General features: G+C 34.9%; 1 protein-coding gene across 3 annotated transcripts in view; it reads left to right on the top strand.

Annotated features, from left to right (window-relative positions):
* CAPS2 (calcyphosine 2) overlaps positions 1–17,536 on the top strand; it is a 43,262-nt gene extending 25,726 nt beyond the window's left edge. For all 3 annotated transcript variants that reach the window (XM_015819670.1, XM_015819672.1, XM_015819671.1), the window contains exons 14-19: positions 9,430–9,548; positions 12,399–12,475; positions 12,898–13,052; positions 14,327–14,446; positions 15,010–15,106; positions 17,253–17,536. In XM_015819670.1, coding sequence (XP_015675156.1) covers positions 9,430–9,548; positions 12,399–12,475; positions 12,898–13,052; positions 14,327–14,446; positions 15,010–15,106; positions 17,253–17,428 — 744 coding nt within the window. In that variant the 3' untranslated portion in view covers positions 17,429–17,536. The remainder of the gene's footprint in view (positions 1–9,429; positions 9,549–12,398; positions 12,476–12,897; positions 13,053–14,326; positions 14,447–15,009; positions 15,107–17,252) is intronic.
* The last annotated feature ends 540 nt before the right edge of the window (positions 17,537–18,076 follow it).

Genomic DNA, 18,076 nt, shown 5'->3' with positions numbered 1-18,076 from the left:
GTCCCCCTCTTTCCCGTGCATCTTGCAAAATTTTAAATTTTACCCTAGGTTTTTCCCCCTGCCATATGAACCTATTGATACCTCTTTGCCATTCTTCCAAATTTGAATCCTTTTTTAAAATAGGTATCATCTGAAACAAAAAAAGAAACTTGGGGAGAACATTCATTTTTATTGCTGCAATTCTTCCCAATAATGATAACTGTAATTTCTTCCACTCCATCAAATCCTTTTGAACTTTTTTCCATAACTTATCATAATTATTCATATACAATTTAGCATTAGAAGCAGTAATATCAACACCCAAGTATTTCACTTTTTTTACTATTTCAAAACCAGTTACATTACTTAAAATTTCTATATCTTTCATGAGCATATTTTTAACTAATATTTTAGTCTTATTATTATTTACTTTAAATCCAGACACATTCCCATAGTGTATCAATGTCTGTATCAGATTTCTTGCCGAGTCAGTTGGTTCCGACAAAGTAAAAACCAAATCATCAGCAAATGCTCTAAGTTTATAAGCGTTGTTGCCCAAAGTTATTCCTTTTATAGATGAAGACTCTCGAATCTTGATTAATAAAATCTCCAAAGTCAAGATAAATAATAACGGGGATAATGGACAGCCTTGCCTTGTTCCTTTTTCAATTTTAATTGAGTCTGTCAAATCCCCGTTAACAATCACTTGTGCAAACTGTAGTTGATAAATACCCTTTAACGCTGAAGAAAATCTATCCCCAAAGTTCATTCTGTCAACCAACCGCTGCAGAAATTGCCAATCCAATTTGTCAAAAGCCTTTTCAGCATCCAAAAAGATAAGGGCCGCCGGGATTTGATTGTTTTTGTCCAAGTATTCCAACAAATTCACAATTTGTCTAACATTGTTCTTCATATATCTTCCATTTATAAATCCAGACTGATCCATATGAATAATCTGTTTGATTACTTGCATTAGTCTATTGGCTAATATTTTTGCAAAAATCTTATAATCCGTATTCAATAATGATATTGGTCTATAATTTTTAGGCTGGGTCATATCTTGATCCTCCTTAGGTATAAGTGAAATAAATGCACATCTCCAAGATGGTGGTATTTGTCCCCCTATTAAGATGTCATTAAAAAGACATCTCAAGGGTTCCAACATTTCTTCCAATAATTTTTTATAATAAATTGCAGTAAACCCATCTGTAGCAGGGGCCTTACCAACCTTCAGTTGTTTAAATGCCTCTGCAATCTCTTCCACCGTGATCATACCGTTCATCAATCCTTTTTGGTCCTCAGAAAGACAAGGCAAATTTGCTTTTTGTAGATAATTATCTATTTCATCTGATTGTATATTCTCAGAGGCGTACAGTTTAGAAAAGTATTCTGTGAAGGCCCTTTTGATCAAATCCTGTTGAAAAACTTCTTTACCCTTATAGTTTATTTTCTCAATAAGTCTTTGTTTTTGTTTCTTACGTAATTGATACGCTAACCATCTTCCAGGTTTATTTGCATTGCAAAATGTATTATGTTTCATATATTTCAGATTGATAGCAATTTGGTCAGAGAGCAACATATTATACTGTTCTTTCAGCATTACAATAGATGCCTTTAAACTCTTGTCCATTGGATTTAAGGAGAAAGCTTTTTCTTTTATTTTTTATCTCTTGCTCAATATCTTTATAATTTTGCTGCTGTTTTCGCTTATAAGCAGAGTTCATTGAAATTAAGGCACCCCTCATAACAGCTTTGCTTGCATCCCAAACCATCGATATAGAGGTGCCTTTATTCATGTTCAACGCGAAAAATTCTTTTAAATGATCCTTTAATTTCTGCACATTTGTTTCATAATTCAATAAATTCTCATTCAGTCTCCAAGTCCTTCTACTACTTCCATCAGTTGAGATCTCCATCCATACAGGACTATGATCCGACAAAATCTTAGGAAAAATCTTTACCTTCTTAATCCTAGGCATCAAGTCATTAGTAATCAAGATAAAGTCAATTCTAGAATAAGATTGATGCCTATCCGAAAAAAAAGTAAAATCACTTTCTCCCATATTCCTTTCACGCCATATATCTCTTAACTCAAAGTCTTCCTGTAAAGCAAAAAAACTTTTAGGCAATTTAATTTGTGTTGAAGTTTTAGCTGAAGTCTTTTTGTCTCTTTTTGGATCTATTACACCATTCCAATCTCCCATCATAATAACCGATTTGTAATCCAATTGCATTATCTTTTGATGCAAAACAGTAAAAAATTGCTTTTGTTGTTGATATAAATTTGGTGCATATAAGCCCACAAGAAGACATTTTTTCCCATTCAAAATAATTTCCACAAGTACAAATCTTCCTTCTGCATCAGTATCTATTAATTTTGGCATCAGTTCCTTCTTGATATAAAGAACTACACCCGCTTTTTTCTTTTGAGAGGAGGCCACAAAGTGTAGGCCCAATTTTGGATTAAATAAGTACTTTTGATCTTTTGATGTAATATGTGTCTCTTGTAAGCATATAATATCATTCTTATGCTGCTTCAAATAATAAAATATTTTTCTCCTTTTTTGTGGTGAGTTCAATCCATTAACATTCAAAGTTATTAACTTAACCATCCTTTGGTTTTTGGAGCTTCTGAATCATCCCTTGAAGATCCAATGTGACAGATCTTTTAGGTCTGGCCCCTCCCACTGGCTCCGAAGTAGTTGCACATATTTGGGGCATAGCCTCTTTCTGTTGCTCTCTTTCCTTACGCTTATGAGCCGCACATGTCATTCTCTGGTCTTTTGGATCCTGTTTTGCCTCCAACACTTGTAAATTCTGAAAATCTCCTGCAGATAACGACATAGCTCCAGGTAGTTCCACAATCAATTGTTCCACTCCTTCTTCTGCTCCTTTAGCTGGTGATGTAGAAGGTAAATCAACTTTCAAGACCGTTGAGTAAAAATTCTTTGCCTTCTGCACTGTATTGAGTCTATAGCGATTACCAGCAAACATAAAGACCAATCCAACTGGTATTTCCCATCTAAAGGGTATTTGCTGCTTCTTCAACTCTTGAGTCAAAAAAGCAAACTCCTTTCTTTTTTTAAAGATCTTTGAAGGTATTTCTTTCAAAAGTATAATATCCTGGGCAGCAATCTGAAACTTCTGCTGGTAAAAGGCCTGTATAATTTCATTTCTACGTACTTTTCTAGAAAAATAAACAACAACATCCCTGGGCTGTTTTCTCTGACGTGCGACCCATGAGTTAACTCTAAATATTTTTTCAATCTCTCCATAGATAATTTCAGGGTCGCAGTCTAAAGCCAACGCTAGGGCAGCTATTACCTCTTCTCTCAGTTTCTCCTGTGCGTTCTCCTGAAGGCCTCTAATTCTTATTGCATGTTCCATCTCTCTAAATTGTGCCATTACAATGTCATTTTGAGCAATCTCTATACTTTCTTCTACTTTTTCCATTCTCTCTTCCACCCCTTCCATTTTTTCTCCCACTTCCTCCACACGATTCTCTATACGATCCATATGAAAAGCAAAGCCCTGAAAGATTTGAGACATATTCTCACACAGTTCATCATTCTTTTTAGCAAGCAGCTCTTCTGTCTCCACTCTCACTTGTTGTACAATTTGTTTAGACATCTGGATCTGCATCTGCATCAAAGAATCCTGCAGATCCTTTAAAGTAATATAGGGTGGTGAAGAGGGTGGAGGAGTTTTAGCTCTCTGTTGCGTAGTTTGTACAGCTGGAGAGGCAACAGCTGATTTAAGTGGTGCAGGGACTACAACTCGTTTGGAAGCCATTCTTAAATTTAAGAAAAGTCTTAATATAAAATCCAAAGCAGCAGAAAGTCAAACAGATTTTACTTTAATTTTTCCTTATTTTTTGAGAGTTCTTTTCAAGCTTTACAATGTAGCAATCCACAACCGGAAGGAAAGTGAAAGTGTCTCTTTAGAACAAAGAAGTGGCTAAGCCGCAGCCATTTTTTTCTTCCAAAAGTTAACTTTCAGTTTTCAATCATTTGAGAAGAGTATTTAATCTTCTGAGTCACAGTTTTAATTTATTTATAAAAAAGTCCAAGTTTCCTAGTTAGCTCCGTCTGTTAAAAGTACTCACAAAATATTCCGTAAAAACATCAGAGGTGGAGACGGCGTCTGGCTTCGCTAATAGCGAAGACGTCCCGATCTGCGGAGGAACTCTGAGCTCCGGAGGAGTTCTCACCTTCGCCTCGCTGGAAGCACCCAGGGAGACTAGGGAACTCGACTCCTACTCCAGAGAAGTTTCAAACCGCCAAACAGCTGATACGCGCTGTTTTGGCGATTTTTACACAGTCCTGGACGGGAGGCTGTCAAACAACCTCCTTCGGCAGCCGCCGAGCCAACGGGAAGCCAAAAATAATTTAAGGATCATCTTAAACGTTTTGGAATACTATGAAAATCATCCAGAGAAACAGATGGCATTGATATTTCTTGGTGTGCAAAAAGCCTTTGACAATTTAAATTGGCAATTTATGTTCCAACAGCTGGTGGAAATGGATTTTGGCAACAATTTTATAAACGCAATTCAAGCAATTTACAATAAACAAACAGCCAGGATACTTTTAAATGGAGATTATACAGAAAGTTTTGATATTAAAAAAGGTACAAGACAGGGATGCCCATTATCCCCTTTGCTATTCATTCTAACATTGGAAGTTCTGGCTAGAAATATTAGGCAGGACACGGAAATTAAAGGACTGGAGAAAAAAGAGCAGAAATATAAACTACAAGCTTTTGCAGATGACTTGGTCTTCATTTTGGAGGAGCCACTAGAAACAACTACTAAACTGTTGCAGAAAATAGAAAACTTTGGAAAAGTGGCTGGACTGAAAATAAATAGAGAAAAGACTAAAGTATTAACAAAAAACTTAACAGACAAACAGAAAATCCAATTCACAAAAAAGACAAATCTGCAAATAGTCAAAAAAGTTAAATACTTAGGTATTTACTTAACATCAAGATGTATAACACTAAAAGAAGATAATTATGAAAGACTGTTGAAACAAATAAAATTAGATTTGGAAAAGTGGAAAAACCTTCAATTGTCGCTGCTAGGAAGAATAGCGACAGTGAAGATGAGTGTCCTACCGAAGCTACTTTTCTTATTTCAAACAATTCCTGTAAAACTGGGAAATATATTTTTTGATGATTTAAATGCAGCAATATTGAGATTCATATGGCAAGGGAAAAAAGCACGAATTAAAGTTAAAATGTTACAAGAAGCTAAAAATAGTGGAGAATTTGGACTCCCGGATTGGAAACTCTATTATCAAGCAGCCATTTTACCATGGCTCAAAGAATGGATAACGTTGAGAAATAAAAGAGTTCTCTACCTAGAGGGGCATTACCTACAACTGGGTTGGCATGCCTTCCTGTGGTATGGGAAAAATAAAATACACAGATATTTTCAAAACCATGCTATAAGGAATGTACTGTTTCTAGAATGGGAGAGAATTAAACAAAAAATATATATTAAAATACCAGAATGGCTTTCAACAATGGAAGCTTTTGCTTACCCAAATTTAATTAACTATGACAAACTTGTTACCTACAAAGACATTTTGGACAAGAATGGAAAACTTAAAGACAGGCAAGACCTGCAACAACAAGGTATTGACTTAGCATGGTGGCCTTATTTGCAAATCCAAACAAGATATGAGAAAGATGTAAAGACAATGGGATTTTATAAAGAACAGATAGAATTTGACCAAATACTCTTGAAAAGAGATGAAAACTTGATTAAGAAACTTTATAGATTTCTGCTAAATTGGAAGAAAATACTTTTAAAAGCTAGAATTGTCTTACGTATCACTGGTACAGTTTTGCTTCTAGAGGCCTTTTGCACTGGAAGAAGCACAGAACATTTCTCATACTAAGGAAGGATGGTGTTCCTTCCCTGTAAACAGGAGAAGAATGTGATGGTCTTAAGAATTATTTCTGCTTGAAATAATTGAATATGAACAGGTCAAAAGCTATTTATTTTCAGTGATCCTGACCAAAATCTACTCTACCTGTGCTGGAACGTATCTTTTTCCCCACTTGTTATTGTTCAGTTGCTAAGTTGTGTTCAACTCTTTACTACCCCATGGACCATAGCACATCATGCTCCCCTGTCCTCCACTATCTGGTGGAGTTTGCCCAAATTCATGTTCATTGCATCAGTGCACTGTCTAACCATCTCATCTTCTACTGTCCCCTTCTCCTTTTGCCTTCAATCTTTCCCAACATCAGGGTCTTTTTCCAAAAATCCTCCCTTCTCATTAAGTGGCCAAAATATTTGAGCTTCAGCTTCAGTATCTGTCCTTCCAAAGTACAGTCAGGATTGATTTCCTGTAGGATTGACTGATTTGATTTCCTTGCAGTCCAAGGGACTCTCAAGAATCTTCTCCAGCACCATAATTTCAAAGCATCAATTCTTCGGTGCTCAGCCTTTCTTATGGTCCAACTCTCACAGCCTACATCACTATTGGGAATCATAGTTTTGACTATATGAATCTTTGTCAGCAATGTGATGTCTGCTTTTTAATATGCTGCTTAGGTTTGCCATAGCTTTCCTCCCAAGGAGCAAGTGTCTTTTAATTTAATGGCTGCAGATACAGTCTGCAGTGATCCTGGAGTCCAAGAAAATAAAATCTGTCATTGCTTCCATTTCTTCCCCTTCTATTTGCCAGGAGATTATGGGACCAGATGTCATGATCTTAGTGTTTTAATATTGAGTTTCAAGCCAACTTTTGCAGTCTCCTGTTTCACCCCCATCAAGAGGCTCTTTAGTTCCTCTTCTCTTTCTGCCATTAGAGTGGTATTGTCTGCATATCTGAGGTTGTTGATATTTCTTCCGGCAATCTTAATTCCGTCTTGTGATTCATCCATCCTGTCCTTTTGCAAAGTGTACTCTGCATATAAGTTAAGCAGGCTGACAATATGCAGCCTTGTTATACTCCTTTCCCTATTTTGAAGCAATCAGTTGTTCCATGTCCAGTTCTAACTGTTGCTTCTTGACCCATGTACAGGCTTCTTGGGAGACAGGTAAGGTGGTCTGATATTCCCATCTCAAAGCCTTTAGCATAGTCAATGAAGCAGAAGTAGCTGTTTTTCTGGAACTTCCTTGCTTTCTCCATAATCCAGCAAACGTTGGCAATTTGATCTCTAGTTCCTCTGCCTCTTTGAAGCCCAGCTTGTACTTCTTCCTTCTACTAATTGCTAATTAAATTTGTTTCAAAGGGTATAGACAGGATTCCCAGAACATTGCAGGCTGGTTTGAGATTGTCAGTAATGGGTAGGCAATGATACTTTATTTTCAATTGTTGCTTTCATTTTTTTTCTTGAATATTTTCAGTGTTCATTGTTAGATGGATTATTAATATGATTTTTCAAACCGATTTAATGTATTCAGAGAATGCAGGCAGACATTTATTCTGATAACATTGCTCAGATGCACAACCAAAGTAATATTCAGAAAGATCTCACCCGAATTCTTTAGTTGCAAGCTAAATAAAAAATTACTTGTTTTTAAATTGCTTTAAGGCTACATATCTTCCCTTTGCCACAAGAGGGCAGACGGGCAGTTGAAGATTACTGAGCACAATGTGTACTATCTTTTATGATTAAATGAATAGGATTGCATGGCTTCTTAAAGTGATTAATCCTTATTTATTTAATTTGGTAAAGCATAAACCAAATTTTTATCAGAGTGTTGAGAATCAAAAAGTATCTACTGGAACTTCTAAAAACTGAGAAATTGACTGGTATAGGCGTTTATGTCCGGTTTCTGTTGGGTAATATTGAGCTTTAGGATTTAAGTTTATAGACCATGGGGACTAAACCCTGAAGCTCAACTTTGCCCAACAAAGGAATTTCTTTCAAAATATCTTTTTTAAAATTCAAGAAATTATTACCAATAACAGTATAGTAGTGATGTTCATTAGAGGAACTGCACATTCCTCTATAATGGAATGTGTACATAGAATTATTTGTCACTGTATTAACCTGACAGTAATTTGGATAACAAAACAATATTAGAACATTTGGAATTTGCAGCATAACATCCTGAAAGTATGAATTTGTACTTTAAACTGAAGAAATGTTAACTACAACAGATAACATAGTGCTCTATATCCTTAATACATGTTGTTGTTCGTCCATCGATTTCGATGAAGACCTTGACATCTTGTGGATTGTGGGCCATCAACGGTGTGTCCGTAGATGGCTGATTAGACCGATGTTAGCACGGAATGTTCTGCCACATACTGAACAGAGAAATGTGGACACTGTTGCTTCAGCATTTGCAGTTCTGGCTTTACGGAGTGCTCACTTCTCTTGTGCCAAGATTGTCCTCCTGTGTTCATATGTCTGGCACCCCTGGTAAACCAGGGTACAATCATTCAATCAATATCGGAATGAAGAATACTTATGTCTTAGTAAACGCATACATTGGATGCTGATATATAGTCTCTGATGTGGCTATAAGTGATAATAGCAAGAACCTCTAGTCATGATTAGCAACCCGTGACAACTATTTCTACCTGTTGGGAATCTGTGTAGATTTTCATAGACTGAAAAATATACTGTCCACATACTATGTATTTTATTTTATGTTTGTCAACATCTTCATATATACAGCTGATTAAGAGGAAAAAAACCAATTAAAAGAAAAAATACAAGAGGTATTCATCTGGAATTACTATATGAAAATGTCTATATGGATTTTGTTCCTGATTCTCTAAAGATTATAGATTTCTCAGAATTACATATTTTTTTCTATACAAAGGATGTTACAACACATCTGCAAACAACTGGACGTAGACTAATTGAATCAAGATATTACTTTCAATTTATCAAATGAGCTACAAAAGAACTTAATGACTTAAAAATATTTTCCTGTTATATGAGAAACAAAATTGTTCTGTTCTGTTCATATATTCTGATAAGAAATTCAACTCTTAACCCTGAATAAATTCTGCTTCCCCAGGATCTGAAAAGGATATTTTAGTCTTGAAATTTATAATCCTGAACTCCAACTCTTCTCAACTGTGCCATATTAAGTCCAGAGGCAATAAGTACAACAGTCAAAATCATGGAAGTTAGGTGTTATCTGTTAGTAAATAAAAGCATTGTGAGAGAAAAGTGGCTTATTTAGAAAAGATCATTCGGAGAATGAGGGAGAATAAACAAAATATTCATATATAATTGGACAGGCGTGCAGCAGAAAAGATAACTGAAGACAGAACAGTAGACAGATGCTGTCCATTAAGATTACTGTCCTTGCAGAAAACTGGATGGATAACATAGAAGATTTAGTCTGGTTTGACATCATGCTTTCAAGTTTCTCAAAGTCAGACATATTTGAAATAATTCACCTCTTTAATATTGTACTGATATTTTGTGGAATAGAGTTTTAAATCATTCTTATATTATTGATCACAGGGGGCAGACTTAACTTTTTTGAGCCTTCAACATCCTGGCCTTCCTGAAAGTATTAAGCGGAAACCATTGTTTACAATCCGTGTCACAAATATTGATGGAATGGCTAGAACTTTTCTAAAGTAAGTGGAATTAGAGTATCTGCTCATGAATCCTCTTTGTTGATCAAAAATATTTTCTATATCTATTGGCTTGAGGGTTTGTTTGTATTTCTCCAGCATAAATGTTAATACCTGATTAGAGGTACACATAGTAGAATGTTACTATATGACTGGGTGTTTGTAGAAGATAGAAACTCGTCCAGAACATAGAAAAAATGTGTAAATACATCTAACATTACTTATGTTATAGTTACTGTTTCTAAAAAGTGCAATTTTGAATTTGTTTGAAGAGAGATATCATACAATTAAAAATGGTATCTTTTTTTCATTGCTTTTAATGAAAAAAAGCTAATCTTCCACTCAAATTGCAGTTTTATATAATTAAAACAAAAAAGAATTGCAGAACTGTATGTAATGTAGGTCCCTCAGAAATATTGAAACTATATGTCCAAGAATTCCAAATCAGTTCTTAACACATATGAAGAACATGTGATTATTTAACACTAGTTTAATAGTTTCATTTCAAAAGTGGGAATTAATTGGCAATTACATTATTATTTATAAAAGAAAACCTGTAAATAGAGGGGAAAAAATACTGCAATGGATATTCCATGCTTCTCCCTGATTCTTGTAGCTCTTTCTAGAACTTTAATGATAGTCTAATAAATGTAAGAGATTAGAAATAAATCAATAGTAGTTATTTGGAGTAAGAAAAAGAATATGCTATAATCTTTAAAAATAGCAGATTAGAAGATATAGTAACTGAGATAATACATCATTTTGATATAAGATAAGATAAGATAATCTTTATTGTCATTTTTTTACTGTGGGCACAACGGCACACATCAAAAATGAAATTTAGTTGCCCGCTCCCAAAGTGAAACACATACATGACACACACCTAAACATACTATGAACAACATATGTATAGACCCACACCCCTACATATACGTAGCAAATAAATATTAAATATTGTCCATCTTGAATATATAACGGAAAGAGGAAGCTTGAGAGTTCACAAGGTTAATGCTGTATGGAATGAAACTATGGCTGAATTTGGATGTTCTGCTACGGATACCATGAAGCCTCCTCCCAGAAGGTAACAAGGAAAACAGGTTGTGAAGAGGATGTGTAGTGTCCCAGATAATCTTACGGACCCTGCTCAAGCAACGCTTCTGTGCTATGTCCTGGATGGGAAGGAGGGAACTGCCAATGATCTTTTCGGCCATTCTCACCACTCTCTGCACCGCCTTCCTGCCTGAAGCAGTGATGCTTTCAAACCAAACTGTGATGCTGTATGACAGGATGCTCTTGATCATCCCCCTGTAGAAAGTGGTCAGGACAGACATATATAATGTAGTTTATTTGGCTTTGCCTTGGTATGTTTTATGAATCTAGAAATTATGAGTAGTAAATTATAAGGTGTAAGTCATATTTTTGGCTTAGTATATTTGCATATCATAGGTACTTATCCTATGGTGGCTTGTTCAATAATGCATAATTAGACAGTCTGTGAATTGGGCCAGCAAGTAGGAGTAGGAATACTAAAGATTTATATAAAATGGGTGTTGGCTAGGATCTTGCTAATCTATTAATCAGACTATCAAAGAAACATCCTTGGCATATTAAGGAACTCTAGGAAGTAAAGATAAGAAGATAGATGTGGCCTTAGCTAGACATGACATGATACCTTTTGAATGAGTGATTGCAAGTATCTCTTTGTGGGCCCATTGTTAAAAGAAAGTTCAGAAATAGTTTGTACAGATTGTGGCTACTAAAGTGAAAAGTGGTAAGATGGAGAAAGATCATATATATTCTGTACCTTCTAATGGGATATTTCTAGTACTACTGATTAAAAAGCACAGTGTGTTTTTTTGTCTTTGCAGATTTAATAGATTTATTAAATGTTTTTAGGTAATGCCTGACTGAAACTCCATTTAATGTAATTTTTTCTGGTCTGGAGTCCTATGTGGGTGTGTTTAGCTGCCACTTTAATTTCCTACAGTATTCACATATTAATAACCCTGTGATGCAATGTAGAAAATTAACAGCAGTTCCAGTCTGTCTTGGTATTAGTGAGGGGCTGGCGAAATCAAAAGTGCATGCCAGAATAAACAAACAATGAAAAACCAAACACACAAATCAAGGACCTGGACCTGGCTTTGATATGAAGCCTAATATAATGCAAAGTATAATATAGCTTTGATGCTATCACACAGTAATAATACAAATCCCCTTCCTGTCTCATATATTCTATTATCTCTGACTAGAAAATATACCCAAATGAGATTATTTGATGTAACTCTCAAGATTTAGCTTGAACAAGTTAAGACTTTGTTTCTTTTAATTCTTTAAGAAACAGAATATTTCTGAACTTGTTTTTTTAAATATGTATTCTCAAAAACTGGAATTTATCTCTTTTGATAAGGTGAAATTACTTATCTTTTGGACTGTTTCACATGTGTACTAATCTGGTTAACATGTAGTTAATCATCAATCTGGGCTATCCCTTGTTCAAGCTGAGTGAGTTTTAATAATCACATGCACTGGGTAAGCAAATAACCCCTAAGAGTCTGTATTTCAAAAGCTGTCTCACCTTCCAAGATTAAATACAGAGGTCTCTTCATTGCATCTATGAAGCCATCTACAATGTATTCCTGCATAAAATACTTTCATGTCTTGCTAGATTTGGGAGGCTCATTTTAAACCTTAGAATAAGTTTATTTCAAAGTTTTTAGATACTATAAATATATGTAAAATATTTTACAAGTCAAAAAATCTGTTTTTCCTAATTTATATGTAAAATATAATATTTATCTGTGAAAGTAACCTTCTGTATTTATGACTGCTTAACAAATGCATATATTATAGGATGTATAATGTAGAAAATGAGAAACATCCTATCAAGGAAGAAGATGATTGGAAAAAAACTTTGAGGAATATTCAAGGTTTGTATATTCTGTTTGCTAGAAATTCTTGTCTATGAGTTCTATAAAAATATTTTCATGGAACCTAGATTGTACTTTATAGTAATTGTATTACAGTATACTTTCAGAAAAGGCTTTTGATTGTAGGTAATATAATTTTTTGATACAGAAAAAAATAGTGTGAATTTTCTTTGATATTAGCAATCTTCTGTCAGAATGGGATAATTCTTTATATGTAGAATATCCTAGGATAAATTCTGAGCATCTCTAGTAATTTCCTTGTATAGCAGAATTAGAAAATAATTCTTCTTCAGCTTATCATACTATATCACTAAAAGGCAATATTGAGGTAGATTAGATCACACTTTTACATATTTGAAAACAATTACTGTACTTAAGAGAAAGAATCATAATTTTAATCAACCATTTTAATTATTTTCTAGATAATTTGAGACCAAAATTAAGTAAAAGAGGAGTTCGTATTGTTTCAGGACTAGGAAAACATTTTCGTGAATTGGACAAGAAGCAAAATGGAAATATTACAAAAGCAGACTACAAACAAGCTCTAAAAGTATTTCATTTAGAAGTGACTGAAGAGGTATGTCAAAATCCTTATATAAGAGAGTAGATACAATTTAATAGGCATTACTTCAACATCGTGGTATGTAATTCATGAGCAATTTGCAAAGATTGAAAAATACAATTTCCTGAAAAGGAATAGGCCAGACAAAGTGGGAGGATGAGATGGCATTGTATGTGAAGAACACGCATGCTTTTAGAGGTTTGGGAACTTAAGAAACTCCAAATTAGAGTTTTCATATGAGGAAAAAAACCCAGTGATATTGCAGGATGGGCTTTGGACACCTAGCCAGGCAGAAGATCTTGATAATACCGTCCAGGGCCAAAATACAAGGCTTTCATGGTTTTGGGTTATTTTGCATTGTGCTTTTATAGTCATTATATTTATTGCTTACTTTCATATGTGTTTCAATCTGATGCTACCCCACACAAAGTTATAATCTGGGCAGTATGAATGCATGCATGCATAAATGAGAAATATAATACTAATAGGATCTTAGTTACTTGGACGTTTATGGAAACTAACTGTTGAGCTTGGGGAATAGTACAATTGCCCCATAGGCAGGACCAGCCTGCTGCTTATTTTCTCTGCTTACTTTTAGGCCATATTTTCTTTCTGTTGACAGGCCCCTGTGGCCTACCTGAGCCTACTATGGGTTTTAGGTGTCCTTCATTCTTGAAGTAGCTTCAAAGAATGTTCTTCTCGCACTTTCTGAAAACCCCATTCTTGCATAATTTTCAGAGGCTCCAGAGATTGTGTGAGAGCACAGCCCTGTCACACAACTTTTGGTGGGTCTAAAGGCTGCATGACAGCACACCCCATTCTTGCACTCTCTAGCCTCCAAAAATTGCACAAGAAAAGGACACATTTTGAGAATAATTATTGGGTGTTGGTGAACATTTGGCATGTCATCCAAAACATAGTGATGTATCATTTTTGACATGCATGTTATAGGTTCACCATCACTGTTCTAGCCAATAGAAGACAGCTGTAACATAAGCTGGGGATGAATTACTTACTTGATTGTTGCTACTATAGTGAATATGAAGAAAGTGAATGAAGCTAGTCTTTCTCTCCCCTTCCACAACCTTTTGTTTGAACTGCTGCTTTGGTGAAATCTGAAACATTAAATACTAAAGTTTGTATTTTAATATTTACATCATTTTTTTTAAGAAATGCACAATTTTCAAATGAATACCCTGAAGCATTAATTTGAGTTCTGCTAATGTCATGGTACTTATTTTGTTAGTTAGGTATGCAGCACTTAATTTGACTTTGTATTTTAAATTTAGGAATTTGAATCTTTATGGTTAGTTCTACATAATGACAATAATGGTGAAATTGATTACACTGAATTTACTCGTGCTATTCTTGGAGAAATGAATGAATACAGAAAAATATTTGTTAGGAAAGTAAGTAATCTTATTTTAAGACTATAATTCATGTATTAAAAGTTGAATACTCTTAATCTGTATAATGCTTTACTGGAATTTTTTTTGGTGGGAGAATGTCAAGATTTGGTTTACTGTGAGAAAAGTTCTTTCTGTGTCATTTGAAGAAAATTGTCAGTGTGAAAATAAGTGAGTCAGTGAGAAAATTCTTTACTGTTTATGCAACAGGGAAAATGTGTTAAGAAATTGGTAGTGTTAACAAAAAAAACACGTTCAGTTTTCTAAATAGAAAATATATTTATTGTTATAAGATACTGATTGAACAAAACTTACTGTCCTGAGGAAATTTTAAAAGCTTACTTGCACTGAGGTTAATTTCAATTAGGTGTACCCAATTACTTCTTTAATTTCTCACTTTTTCCAAACATTTATGTAAAGTCGGGTATTCCACAAATATAAATTATATATGTAGCATGTTGATATAATTTTGCTAATATTACTTTATTTTCACGTAAAAATACCAGATGTATATAAACATTTTTTACATATATTTGATGCTCACATTTTTTTCTGATTATTTTTAGGCTTATATGAAGCTAGATTACAATAAAACTGGCAGAGTCCCTATGGTAGATATCAAGAAATGTTATTGTGCTAGAAAACATCCTCAAGTTATAGCAGGTATCTATATACTACTAAAACTTTTGTTATCATGACCTTTAACTAGGTGAAACAGTGCTTTAGAAGGGCAACATTTTTTGAATCTAGGTACCTCAAATCAGCTAATTTACAGATCTAAAATCTGGGACCCATGACTCCCAACAGAATAAAATTTGGGAAAGTTGTAGTTGCTTCAGTGCTACTGGCTGTTACTGCGGTCATGTGATCTTAATTGACAGTGTTCCATGACTGTTTTGCAATTCCTTGCTCTATCCCCCACCCAGCAGCAGCCACTTGCTTCCATATTTCTTGACCTATTCCACTTTCCCACAGACCCTACCCATTCCACCCTCACCTCTTGTGCACTCATAGCCACCCTTTCCAACCTACAGTCACCTGTGCACCCTCCCCAACCCATGTGGCATCTATGGCACACACCCACATATCCTTCTCAACTTATATGGCATCTCTCTCACACCCCATGTACAATCCTCACCCCTGTGCATCCCCTCTCTTCCTCCCCCACCCGGCAGCAGCATCTTACCTGATTACTGCCCTTGATCTTGCAACTTCTGCTGGCTTCCCCACTGACTTTTCCTCTGAAAGCTTCCCACAAGCAAAGTGAATGGGAAGCTGTCAAGTATTCAAGAGAAGGAAGAGGGAGGAAGGAAGATAATAGCAGAATGATAGGGTGTGCAGGAAAGAAGGGGGGAAGGGAAGGAGAGAAGGAAACAGGGAAGTAAGAAGAAAGGAAGGAGGGGAGGGAGGAACAGTTAGGAAAGAAGGAGGGGAGGGAGGGAGGGAGGGAGGGAGGAAAGAAGGAAGGAAGGAAGGAAGGTAATGACAGAATGATAGGAAAGGTGAAGAAAGGAGAAGGGAAGGAAGGAAGATCAATTTCTGATGCTCCCTACCAGTTTCCCACAAGGTAAGTCAAGGAAAGGCAACAGGAAGTTGGAAGTCATTGCCACTCCCACTGCTTTTTTGCCTGCCCATGATCATTCTGTTTTTCTGTTTAGCTAAGGAAATATCTCTGAAATAATGACCCAATGTGGCACAAATTGTCTAATTAATAATAAAGTAATTATTGGTTTGTATTGCTACTACTTCTTAGGTGCAGGGAGATTATAGTCATTATAGTCATTCAGTTTAAGAAAGAGTTTAATTTATTATATCTGCCTTGGGTAATCCCTATCTTAGTTTATATATCTTCAGTCTTTTGGGGCAAATTTATATTCTATCTCTACGCTTCTAAAACTATTTGACTTCAAGATCCTTACCATGAAACTCTATTCCTATGGCCATTTCTTTAGCTGCATGGCTTTCCGGACAGACCGACATTACTTATTTTTTTCTGCAGATAAGGACTATTCATTACATGTATAACATGTTTCCATTAGATCAGCTTAATGTTACTAAAGAATTTGCAAGCATCTGCTTTTTCAGGTTGCTTGATTATTCAAAAAATATAAAAATACATTATAAAAATAGAATGGAAAGAAAGAAGAATGTTTTTTTTTAAAAAAAGCTCAAGAAGTTTCAGTATGAGGTATTTAATTCATATGCAGTCTCAAATATTTGTCTGCTGAATGCAGTTATGTTGACAAAATAGACAACATTCCTATGTTGATCAGCAGAACACACAAGACCAGATTCATTTTTCAATTAGCTGCCAACATAATGATACTGTTTCTTTCAGCATTCTTGGAAATCTTAGTAACCTGAACTAGCCCAGGGCCTTCATTTGGTGTATATTGTAGTCTGTTATATTTGGAAAAAGACATTACAAAGTTTGGGATAAATGTAGGCTTAAAGTAAGAGACTGAATTATTGTGAGCATCTGTGCAGTAGCATTACAAAACAAACCAATCCCTCTGTTTTGCATTTGCAGTATGATGTTGTATGAAAATATCTAAGTAACAACAACTTGCATTGTGACATGGTGATGCACATTTTGTCATTTACCTCCTAGACTCATACACAAGTTACTTTACTAAGATATCCCTTGAATTTTCTATTTTAACTTGCTTTTCTTAGGAAATCTTTTTGGTTAGATATATAGCATGTTTTTAACATCTGTAGAACACAGGTGTAATTTTTATTTTTTAATGTTTTACTGAAGCTTTCACATGCTCACTAGCAACTTTAATAGTAAGTAATATTTTAACAGGTAATGCAACTGAGGAAGAAATTAAAACTTCATTTCTTGAAACACTGGAGGATACCTGCAGCAATCCCAGTGAAGTTTCCTTTGGTGAATTTGAGGATTATTATGAAGGATTAAGTATTGGCATTCTGGATGATGAAGATTTTATTAATGTATTAAGGAATCCCTGGGGAATTTAGAAGTAAAAAATATAATGTAAAAATTAGGAATAGAGACTCTGGACATTTGTGAACTTTCTAAATAGCTTTAATAAATTGGCCTTCATAATCTGAAGGTATAGTAATGTTTAAAGCATGGCTTGTTTTTCTTCTTGCAACATTAAAGTATTGAAGGGATTTTATTGTGCTTATGATTTTAGTATGTTTAAGTTTGACACTAGCAGCTATTTTATATATAGTAACCATTTTATATTGATACTTGTAGTGTTATCATGTAATCATTGTTTTATTATTTTGTAATCATTATTTTGTAGCTAATTGCCTGAGCAGATGCTTTATATATATTGGAAAAGTAAAAGTCTCATGTTAAACATACAGGAGATTGCTTACATGAAAAGAGCATGGTAAGGAGAGGGGGAAAAGGAGTTACGGATGGAACCTGGGTTGTTGTGTATGAGTCATCATCTTGGAATTGTTTTTGGGTGCTATCTTATGCCTGGTACAAAGACCTGATCTTTTTGTTCTGGAAAGGTATAAAAGGTAGAAGACATCTGTTGATCAAGACAGAGAGGGGTTGCCTAATTCCTCTTCGTGGCTGGCAAAGGAATAAAGGCAACAACCAGGAAAGATGTCTTCCACCTTTTATGCCTTTCCAGAACAAAAAGATCA

Source organism: Protobothrops mucrosquamatus, unplaced genomic scaffold, assembly GCF_001527695.2.
Source record: "Protobothrops mucrosquamatus isolate PMUCROS unplaced genomic scaffold, P.Mucros_1.0 scaffold966, whole genome shotgun sequence".
In the NCBI taxonomy this organism is placed as follows: domain Eukaryota; kingdom Metazoa; phylum Chordata; class Lepidosauria; order Squamata; family Viperidae; genus Protobothrops; species Protobothrops mucrosquamatus.
This window is presented reverse-complemented; position numbering and strand designations above follow the sequence as displayed.